The 12028-nt window shown below is 38.5% G+C and overlaps 1 protein-coding gene across 3 annotated transcripts in view; it reads left to right on the top strand.

The window, feature by feature from the left end:
- KIF1B (kinesin family member 1B) overlaps positions 1 to 12028 on the top strand; it is a 147536-nt gene that overhangs the window by 14494 nt on the left and 121014 nt on the right. For all 3 annotated transcript variants that reach the window (XM_082833169.1, XM_082833171.1, XM_082833170.1), the window contains exon 2: positions 701 to 881. In XM_082833169.1, the coding sequence (XP_082689295.1) occupies positions 776 to 881 (106 nt within the window). In that variant the 5' untranslated portion in view covers positions 701 to 775. The remainder of the gene's footprint in view (positions 1 to 700; positions 882 to 12028) is intronic.

The following is a 12028-nucleotide window of genomic DNA, read 5'->3' as shown; positions in this document are numbered from 1 at the left end:
GTTCACATTTTTCCCGGTGGCTTCATTCAAAAGTGAAATATAGTGATTTGATTCTGCCGTGAGTCAGAGGATAGAACTTGGGTCTTTTGAAACCTTCTCTGCTTATTGTACAGGATGGTTGTAAGGACCAAATGAGATACATATGAAAGGGTTCATAGAAGTTAAAGGAATCCCAGGATATCTGTAGTTAAAGAAGCTAGCTAGAGCTTATCTTTGTCCTTTTGCTGTTTAAATATACATCATGTAACTGGATGTTTCAAACTGAAATTAAGATATAAAAAGTTCAGTGCATTTCTTTAAAGACAAGTAATAAGTTGTTTTGCAGATGGCAAGTTACTTGTGTAAGGAACCCTCTTTAACAAATAAACATTTTGGGTTTTTTTCATATATTATTGAAGACTGATCCAGAAAAACAGAGAGCAAGGAAGACGTTTGTTACTTTGCAGTTAAATTTTTTATTATTAAGTCTAGGGACTTTTTAGGCATGGTAAAGAGATAATGGAACAGGAAAACAAATTACAGTCTTTATTTTCTATCTGATAATTTACGGTTGAGAATATAAGATTTATAGGGAAGAAAAGGGATGAGGTTTTTAGAAATGGAAACAAATAGTACTAAGATAGTAGCTCGTATGCTCAAGTTAGCCCATGCTTTCTTTAATTCTGACTATCTTGTATGAATCATTTTTTCTTTTTTAAAGGAAACTTGAACATAATTTCATAAGAAGATTTGATTCTTTATTTCTGGACTGCATATATATAACAAGACCATCAGAATGTCGGGAGCCTCAGTGAAGGTGGCTGTCCGTGTGCGGCCCTTCAATTCTCGAGAGACCAGCAAAGAATCCAAGTGCATCATTCAGATGCAGGGCAACTCAACCAGTGAGTTCATGTTGTGTTCTATCAACTCTGTCTCATTTTCCTATCCTTCCCCCTTTTCCTGCTTGCCGTGATCAGAATAAATGAACATTTGGCTATTAACACTTTGAACTTTGCTGTTCTGAATGATCCATTGAATGTTTTTCCCCTGTGATATTTGCTGTAGCATATTTAAATATGGACTATTTATTTTCTTCTTTACAATTGAGAAGTCCCTAGAGAACTGAACGAATTTAGTTAGTGTTATTAAGTTGAAATCTTAAGGATAGTAAAGGTGTAAGCAGTGATTTTTAGTAAATGATGCTGTGAAATATACCTGTTGAGCCTCCAAGATTACTTTGCTTTCTTGATTTTAAAAGCACTTGAGCTTGCCAAGATGGTCTTCACACTTACTCTGCTTCCTTACAATGGTTCTTTGAGTTGAACAACAGATATAGCTAAAACAGATAGTAAACTTGTAAATTATTACTAAAAATTTTCAGTCATTGCTTCCTAGCTTGTTTCCCTATATAGTTGCTTAGGTGAAAAATGACTGAAGCTCATTTGAAGTCCCTTCAAAATTGAAGGGGGGGCTTCCCTGGTGGCACAGTGGTTGCGAGTCCGCCTGCCGATGCAGGGGACACGGGTTCGTGCCCCGGTCCGGGAAGATCCCACATGCCGCGGAGCGGCTGGGCCCGTGAGCCATGGCCGCTGAGCCTGCGCGTCCGGAGCCTGTGCTCCGCAATGGGAGAGGCCGCAGCGGTGAGAGGCCCGCGTATCGCAAAAAAATAAAAAATAAAAAAAAAATTGAAGGGGTTTTTGGTGCTTGAATTAGTTACTTGATATGGATCTGTAGGCAAACTATTACTTAAAATAGATGTAGGTTCTACTGTTTTAAAACCTATAACTTTGTGATAAAGCTGAATTGTTGTTCTTTCAGATAGATACAAGTTAATGTTGAATTGTTGAGGAAACATGCTGATCTCATCTATTTGTGGGCCAGTGTTTTGTGTAGAGGAGTCTCCCAGTGGGAAATAAAACTATATATATTTAAGGTCTACAGTGTGGTGCTTTGATATGTTTATACATTGTGAAATGATTAGCAAAATCTAATACATCCATCATGTCTCATAGTTACCTTTTATTTTGTGGTAAGAACACTTGAGATCTACTCTCTCAGCAAATTTTACATGGACAGTACATCATTATTAACCATAGTCACCATGCTGCACATTAGGTCTCCAGAACTTATCTTATAACTGAAAGTTTGTACCCTTTGATCAGAATCTCCTTTTTTCCCCCACTCCTCAGCTATCATTCTCTGTTACTGTGAGTTCGCCGTTTATTTTTTGATATAGATTCCTCATATACAACTTTGAACCTTCTGTTGCTTACATACTTTTCTGAACTTGCTAAATAGGACTCACAACATTTTATTTTTTAAAAAAAGATTCAAAAGTAGGAGTCTAAACTGCTGTACCACTGTTTGTGCTTTACATTTCTTTGTCAGTTGTGCCAGTGATTCTATGAATTATATATCCTATGAATAATTGTAAAAAGAGATGCAAAATTCAGTATTGTTCTCTAACAAATGTTTATATTCCTCAATGTCACTCATTCAAGCTATGTTATCATTTGCGTTTCATTTTAAGAATTAAGTTTTACACAGTATAACTAAAAACTTGCATGGGGCCTTGCTAAGCTTCTCTGTATCGTTCCAGTTTTAGTATAGGTGCTGCTGAAGTGAGCACACTAAAACCTGATTATTGAACCCCTTGTTTCTTTCTGAAAAATGCATTTAACTATAACTTAGTATGGAGGCATTTTTGACTGCTGGTGTTGCCTCTAAATATGATGGTGTGTATCACAAGCTCTTTTAAAGTGCGGACATTAGGAAATCCTGGGTCAGGAGCCAGAATTGATTCCAGAAAGAAATACTTTTCTCTGTTTTGCATGCTGAACTATCCAGGAATCCCCAGTGTCATGGAGATGGATTTTCATTAATGGTTGGGGTGTTGCTACTTTCTTTATAGGGTTGGAAATCTTAAACTAAAAACTTTTAAGGAGAAAGTGAGTATTAAAAGGCCATATCCACGAATGCAAAAATCACTTTATCATATAATAAAAATAAATGGAAAATGTTTATTAGTACAAAAAATAATATTAACATTTTTTCTTGATGACAGATCATTTTAGAATGCCCACATCTTAAATGGGTTATAAGTTTATATTCATTGTCAAGGTCAAATAGCATTACATTAATTTCACCCCAGTTTTGATTTATTTTTGTGAATAGGTAAAACATTCAGAGGGTATGAAATCCAAAATGTACAAAGAGTGTACAGTACAAACATTCCTGTCACCCCATCACGTAGTCAACCAGTTCCTCTCCCTAGAAGTAACTTGTGTTAGATTTCCTTCAAGAGATAGTTTAAGCAGGATTATCTTTTTCTAAGGTAGTTTTTTTCCTTTTAATTAGTGGTAAGGTATAATAGTAACTTATTTTGCAGTCTTGACTGCATTGTATATTTTATTTTTTTTAAATTAATTAATTTATTTGGTTGCACCAGGTCTTAGTTGCGGCAGGCAGGCTCCTTAGTTGCAGCTCACTGGTTCCTTAGTTGTGGCAGGTGGGCTCCTTAGTTGTGGCTCACTGGCTCCTTAGTTGCGGCTCTCTAGCTCCTTAGTTGTGGCATGCGAACTCTTAGTTGCGGCATGCATGTGGGATCTAGTTCCCTGACCCGGCATCAAACCCGGGTACCCCACATTGGGAGCGCAGTGTCCTAACCACTGTGCCACCAGGGAAGTCCCCTGCATTGTATATTTTAAACACCTGAGTAAAACTATTTATGTTTATATCTTGTAAAAGATGGTTTTTTTTTCTTTTTGAGATTTTAGCATGAGAGAATATCCATATAAGTTAATAGGATTTTATTAACAAGTATCTACTATATGTATAATGGTATGCTAAGTACTAAACCAATATAAAAAAACTAAGCTATTGACTATTCAGGAGAATAAAACTATTAGAGTGTGTAGCAAAATTAAGATTTTCTATAGTTCTGGATAGTTATGTGAAATGAATCTGGGTCTGCTTAATTTTCTGACTGCTAGTGTTTGATCATCTGGATTAAGAGCTCACTGAGATTATTGATGGCTAATAAAAACAATGTTAGACCTCATTGTATCTAAGATATGTGGCTCTCTTTCTGACCTTATTATTTTGATTGTATGGAAAATAATGTCAGGTTAGGGGAAAAAAGTAAAATTATCCAAATGTGATATTCATTCTGAAGGATTTCAGATGTCTTCACTTGTAGTAGACAGCAAACTGAAGAAGAAAATAAGATTCCTAGTTGAATATTTTCTAAGGATAGGGCCATAAATTTTGGAGTTTGGGAGGATGCTAAGTTCTATTTACTCATTCTTGTTTATTTTCCCCAAAGATCTCTCCAGAATTACTGAAAATATTTATGTCTTTTGAGGAAATATTAATGAAGAGATGCCTGGTTTTTATTAGAAGTAATTAATATGGTTAGACTAGGCCTGGGCTTATTGTACTAGTACTACGAAAACCAGTCTGTGGACCACCTTAAGCACAGTGCTGAACTACCAATGATTTTTCCATCATATTTTGTCTACAACCTTTCTAGACAGCAGGCTGAGTGGCTCTGCTCTGTCTTGCCCTATGTCTTTTTCTTCCTCTTTTGAGAGTCTGCTGTAATGTGAGTCTCTAGGGATCACAGAGTTGCATGTACCTTAGGACCCTGCCCTTAAGGAGTTAAAGTTTGTGGTAGGAGAGACAAGACATACCAAAATAACCTCAATATAAAGTAAAAATGATCAAAGTGATACTTGCCATAAAAAAGGGTTTTAAAAAAATGCAGATGTGAGTTTGGCAAAGGGCACATGTAAAATTCATAGATGATAGGAGGGTATTTCAGCTTGACCTTGAGGATTAAACTAAACATCCCGTATGTTTGGGGAAAGTTTCAGAATTGCAGCTTATTAGGACTTATTAGTGTTATATCTAGATTGGTACTCCTAGCCTCATCTGGCTATAACACATTGCCTCTTCGCTTAAACATTCACCAGGAGAAATTTGTGACTTTTAAAATAATATTAGCCTCCTGAAACAAAAGTCCTCATTAGATGAATCAGCCTTAAGACAAAGTAGTGTTAGTTTTCTAGCTGAATGCTTTGTCATGGTTCAGAAAGTTTGGGGTAATTTTGGTTTCTTTGAAAGGTGTTTGTTTTTGGAAAGCTAATTAGCTAATTGTATCAGAGACTTTTTCCTCTAGAATTTTGGCGTTTTCAGTTTTCTGCTGTTTTCTATTTCTGTTTACAATTTTATACGGCAGTTTTTTAGTAATTTGACTAATATGTAATCCAAATAACTTTTGAGAGATTTTAAGTGAGCCAACTTGTTATGTTTAGAAAGTATTAATGGCTTGTTTTTAAAAAATTGGGCTTAAGACTGGGATAGAGCATGGATTTTGAACCTAGAATTGTTGGAAAAACTGAAATGAATTTTCTGTAGCCACATGTGTTAGCTGCATTAAAAGACTGCTATGCTGGCAAGCTGGCCTGGACTCTGCTCACAGGGATTATGGCTGATTGCAGATGGAATGCAATGGAATGTTCCTGCCATAAGGTCTCATGAAAAAGTAGAAGAGGGTGGTGAAGAGTACTTTAGGGAATGTGCTAGATTTGAAAACTGAGTAGTGGCAGTTTTATTCAAGCACTTTCTGGTCTCAGAGGGAGTGTTTTCTATGGCACAGACAAATGTTACTGTCTTGAGATTTGGGAGACCAGAGTGCATACAAATAGCTTTGTTTAATAATATCCCATTATATTCCAAGTTTCTCCCACTTTGGAAGCATTTTTTATTGTCTAATTACTTTAAAAAAGGAAAATGGGACAAAATTAATTCTCTGCTCGCATTTATGGTTACGTTATGTGTGTAAATCTGGAGACTTTGAAACTGCATAAATTCCCCTCTGAAAAACAGTAAGTTCTCACACATTCCTTCTGGTGATTAAATTGTGATCTTTTGCTTTGTCTTTAACCATAGGAATCAGTCTCTAATCCTTTGGTAAGTCTCCTTCATATTTTTATTAATCTTCCTTAGTTTAGGATCTTTTTTTTTTCCCCTATGCCCAGGTATTAAGTGGGATAAAAGAAATCCTGTTGTTGTTGTTTTTTCTGCTAATTGCTTACATTGTATATTTTAAAAGGCTCTTTCATTCGCACTTGTGCATTTCTAAACCAAATGCTGCACATCACAGCTGGTACAAAGAATGACTTCATGTCCATTAGTGAAAATTTGGGATGGGGGAACACAGGGACAAAATGGAGTTTGGAAAGGAAGACTTTTGAAAGGAATTCTTATAAATCTGTGTGTTTTTTCTAGCATAAATTAATATAGCTACATGAAAATAAATGTAAATGCATATAAACTATCTTTGTGAACATTCTGGAAAATAAGAGGGCAAGAAAAGTTACCTCCATTTTTACCTCTTTACTGCAGCCTACTGCTGCATTTTGATGGATTTTTATTGTTGTTGTTCCAATTAGGTTAAATGGTTAGCATCTGTGTAATTATGTATTCCAGTCTTTTCTTGTTAGTCTTTAGTTTTCTTCTCTCTTTAGTGTTACCTAATTCGCACTTGCATTTTAGTCTGAGTTTCTTTTACTGGCGTCTATGGTTAGACTTCTGAGTGTCTATCAAGATGGGAGCCCTTTGAAATTATATGCAAAATATGTTTCATGCATATTCCTAGGGAGATGGTAATCACGTTCAATATGATTTTTAAAATTCATACATATATTTTTTATTGAAGTGTAGTTGATTTACAGTGTTGTGTTACATATATATTCTTTTCATATTCTTTATCCATCCATCTGTTGATGGACATTTAGGTTGCTTCCATGTCTTGGCTTCAGTACATTTAAAATTTTTTAAATTTTGGCTGTGTTGGGTCTTCGTTGCTGTGTGCGGGCTTTCTCTAGTTGTGGTGAGCGGGGGCCACTCTTGGTTGTGGTGCGCGGGCTTCTCATTGCGGTGGCTTCTCTCGTTGCGGGGCATGGGCTCTAGCCTCAAGGGCTTTAGCAGTTTTGGCTCGTGGGCTCTAGAGCACAGGCTCAGTAGTTGTGGCACACGGGCTTAGTTGCTCCGCGGCATGTGGGATCTTCCCGGACCAGGGCTCGAACCCGTGTACCCTGCATTGGCAGGTGGATTCTTAACCACTGTGCCACCAGGGTAGTCCCGGCTTCAGCACGTTTTTAAAGAGAGCTCTGTCCCCAAAAAGGGTTAAGAAGCACTAGCCTAGCATGAAAATATCTGCTTAAGTCTTTTCAGGATAAGCCAGGACATGATTAGGTCAGACTAAGGTGTAAACTCCGTAATATAACACTCAAAGTGCTTCACAGTGTGGCTGGAGGAGTAGGATAAGGACAGCTTTTCAGCTACTACTTCTTCACCTCAACACCATGTGCTCTAACCATAGACATGCAATGTGCAGTTTTTTGTTTTGTTTTTTACCTACCCTTCGTTAAGATTCATTTGGTGAACTGTATATCTCACTCATGCCCAAGTCATTCATCTCTCAGTAACCTCTACCAATGTCATGAATTTCACTGAGAGTCACTAAAACTGCTGAATGTTTTGGCATTTAAACTCCTAACAGCACTATTTTTCTTAGAGTCCAAAACTGGAAATAACCCCCAGTATCCATCAGCAGAGGAATGGATAAATCATGGTATATTTACATAATAGTACATAGCAAAGAAGAGAGGAATTACTGCGTATACACACACACACACACACACACACACACACACACGGAAATCATAAACTGTAGCTATACAAGCAAGTTGGAAAAGCAGTTGATGTATTTTATTTATATAAATTTAAGAACATACAAAACTGTTCTCTGTATTCTTTACTCCATAAAAAGACATAGGGTAAAACTATGAAGAAAAGTAAGGCAATAATGACAAAATTCTGCAGGCCTCAGTGGAGAGACGGTGGGCAAAGAAATCTGGGAGGGTCATACAGTGGAGCTACAGAGGTGAGAGTCATGTTCTGTAATGCGCTGGTGGGTACCTGGGGTTTTGTTTATTGTTGCTGTTTAAACTCTACATATATTTTATAAGTATATCTACTAAACATTTAATTAAAAAAGCATAAAAGCAAAGGGAAAAAACAGTCTTAATCTTGCAAATTGAGATGCTGTGCACCCAGGCCTATTTAGACCAGTGACCAGGGCATACCATATAATAAGCACAAGTCCACGAAATTTGCCTCCTGTCCTCTCTTTCTGAAACCTTCGAACCACTTTTTTTTTTTTGTGTGTGTGTGTGTGTGTGTGTTATGCGGGCCTCTCACTGTGTGGCCTCTCCCGTTGCAGAGCACAGGCTCTGGACGCGCAGGCTCAGCGGCCATGGCTCACGGGCCCAGCCGCTCCGCGGCATGTGGGATCTTCCCGGACCGGGGCACGAACCGTGTCCCCTGCATCGGCAGGCGGACTCTCAACCACTGTGCCACCAGGGAAGCCCCCTGAGCACATTTTTTAAAGTATTCTTCAAGATCATGATTTTAATGATTATATAGTATTCTGTTGGATTTATGAACCATAATTTATTTAGCTCATCACCCATTATCAGACACTTGAGCCTTAAAACCACTTCTTAGGACTGCTGTAAAGAATGTAAACCCTCTGGGCTTCCCTGGTGGCGCAGTGGTTGAGAGTCTGCCTGCCGATGCAGGGGACACGGGTTCGTGCCCCGGTCCGGGAAGATCCCACATGCCGCGGAGCGGCTGGGCCCGTGAGTCATGGCCACTGAGCCTGCGCGTCTGGAGCCTGTGCTCTGCAACGGGAGAGGCCACAATAGTGAGAGGCCCACGTACTGCAAAAAAAAAAAAAAAAAAAGTAAGCCCCTCACAAGTGGGGAAGGAATTGTTTTTATATTTTACTTATTTATTTAAAAAATTATTTATTTGGCTGCACCGGGTCTTAGTTGCGGCATGCGGGATCTAGTTCCCTGACCAGGGATCAAACCCGGGCCCCCTGCGTTGGGAGCACGGAATTTTAGCCACTGGACCACCAGGGAAGTCCCAGGAATTGTTTTTAGAAGGCAGTTTAGGCAGCTGTCTATCTGGCATCTCTTACCTGCTTGTCTAAATAAACATCTTAAACTTGGAATGTCCAAAACTGAATATCTGATATATCCTCTTGAATTCTTGCTCGCCTGCATTCTCCCTCAACTCAGTTAAAGGCAACTCTACCTTTGTAGTTGCCCAGGGCAAAAGTCGTAAAACATCCTTGACTCTCTCTCTTACCCTCTATCCATCATAAAGCCCTGTAGGCTCTGCCTTAGAGTATACCCAGAATCTTACTTTCCACCTCCTTTACTGCCACCACCTACAGTAGCCTCCTTACAAGTCCCCTTGCTTCAGCCCTTGCCCTCTAGTAATCTGTTCTCCATCCTTTTAGAATGGAAGTCAGATTACTTTTTTGCTCTAAACTCTCAGATGGTTCCCATTTCTCTCAGAATAAAAGCTGAAGTCTGTGCAGGGACCTCCCTTCTCCCTTTGCCAAGCCTCTGTAGCCTCCTTGGTCTTTCCCTTAGTAATGCAGTGGGTAAATATTCCCAAGTCTAAAGTAGTCTTCAGGAACATGATTTTAGTGGCTGTATTGTAGTTATGAATCATACATTATTTAGCTCATCCTCTGTTATCAAATACTTGAGCCTTAGCTTCTCCATTTATTAAATGGAGATGTTGCTAATGCCTACCCAGCTCTCTATTCCTAGGTTGTTGTGAGGATCAAATGGAATTGGGTGTCCGCGTAGGATGGTATTTGAAAGTTATTTGTGAAATTGTTTTTTGTGGTTAGTTTTGGTACCTAAATCATTATTTTCAATGGGAATATAAATGTATAGGCAGAAACAGTTGAACCTGTCACTAAAGGAGGGGGCCTTTGGTATTGTGTGTTTGGAACTGCTTTTTATTATAGTGTATAATTCAAACTTCTTGAATTACCTAAATAAGTTGTTTTCACATCTGGATTCTGAAACGGCCAAGAGAGAAGACTGAAAAAAATCTTGTAGGAAACCTGCTGCTTTGCATCTTTCTGTTTTAGTCTTTTGAGGTTGCCTTGATTAAATCCAGACTGTACTTCATGTGGCCTTTATATGTACATTTGTTGCTTTTTTCAAAGGGGAAAGCAACCATGCCCAGTTTTGTTTGTTTGTTTGTTTGTTTTAAATGCCTTCTTTGCAATTCTCAAGGGTTGTTTTGGAGTTCATTTTTGAAAGTCTGTGCCAACAACACAGTGCTGATAGCTTTTGGTAGTTGCCCAGTGAAGTGTGAAGCACTTGCAGTGGGAGCTCACCAAGTCTGGAGTGTGGTTAGAGAGACCGCGAAAGGGGCTACTCGTGCCGATTTTACAGTAGGCGAAGTTGGTGTTCACAGACTTAATTTTTTGTAGTACATCAACAACGTGCTTATTTTATGAACAAACATTTCTAGTGGGCTAAAAACTGTTCTTGTTTGTACTGTTTAGGGATGAGTGCTTTGTACATATAGGTGGTAAGAATAAGAAATATGAAATTAGGTTTTTGAGGGCATATGTGGGAAATTAGATTTTTGTTAACTCAGCAAACATAGGCTGGGAGGCCACCAGGGGCTCAGAGTGTTTTTAGTTTCATCTTAGAGATAAGTAATCAAAGCAGTGTGATGACCATTATGAAGGTATTAGGAGAGGTATCTAAATAACTGAGGGGCAGAGCCAGGAAAGGTGGGGAATGTCTGGGAAGCCTCTTTTGTTTTGGCAGAACAGAAAACTGTACTGCCAGAATTAGCAGAAGCTACGTAAAGAGGAAATGATTTAACTACAATTACTGTTTCCCTGTGACATTGTTCTGGTCTGATACTAGAGTTCCTTTTGTAACTGTGAATAAAATTGAGAAGGCAAAATGGGTGAAGGGGAAAACAAAATCAGCTTTTACTTTTTAAATTGCCTTTTAGTTGGGGGAAAACCACTGCGATTAGTAGGTAACGACAAGACAACAATAATAAACACTTAAGCTATGCCAGCCACAATTAGACGCTTACAGACTTTAACTCATGTAATCCTCACAACAGTCCTATGGCAGATACTCTTATTTTCCCCATTTCACAGATGAGGGCATAAATACTGGCTAACTTGCCTGGGGTCACACATCTAGGATTGAGAGAACTAGAAAATGAACTGGTGCTGTCTGGCTCCAGAGCCCTCATTCTTTTTTTTGTATCTGCCAATCCCAAACTCCTCATTTATCCCTCCCCCACACCCTTTCCACTTTGGTAACCATAAGTTTGTTTGCCGTGTCTGTGAGTCTGTTTTGTAAATAAGTACATTTGTGTCGTATTTTAGATTCCACATATAAATGATATCATATGGTATTTGTCTTTCTCTTTCTGGCTTCACTTAGAATGATATCTCTAGGTCCATCCATGTTGCAGCAAATGGCATTATTTCATTTTTTTTTATGGCTGAGTAGCATTCCATTGTGTGTGTGTGTGTGTGTGTGTGTGTGTGTGTGTGTGTGTGTGTGTGTGTATACATACCACATCTTTTATCCATTCATCTGTTGATGGACACTTAGGTTGCTTCCATGTCTTGGCTGTTGTAAATAGTGCTGCTATGAACATAGGGATGCATGTATCTTTCTGAATTAGAGTTTTCTCCAGATAATGCCCAGGAGTGGGATTGCTAGATCATATGGCAACTATATTTTTAGTTTTCAAAGGAACTTCCATACTGTTTTCCACAGTGGCTGTACCAATTTACATTCCCACCAACGATGTACGAGGGTTCCCTTTTCTCCACACCCTCTCCAGCATTTACTATTTGTAGACTTTTTAATGATGGACGATCTGACTGGTGTGAGGTGATACCTCATTATAGTTTTGAGTTGCATTTCTCTAATAGTGATATTGAACATCTTTTCATGTGCCTTTTGGCCATCTGTATGTCTTCTTTGGAGAAATGTCTATTTAGGTCTTCTGCCCATTTTTGGATTGGGTTGTTTGTTTTTTTGTTATTGAGTTGTATGAGCTATTTGTATATTTTGGAAATTAATCCCTTGTCGGTTGCATCGTTTGCAAATATTTTCTCCCAGTC

Source organism: Leucopleurus acutus (genome assembly GCF_964270905.1).
Source record: "Leucopleurus acutus genome assembly, chromosome: 2".
NCBI classification, from domain to species: Eukaryota; Metazoa; Chordata; class Mammalia; order Artiodactyla; family Delphinidae; genus Leucopleurus; species Leucopleurus acutus.
This window is presented reverse-complemented; position numbering and strand designations above follow the sequence as displayed.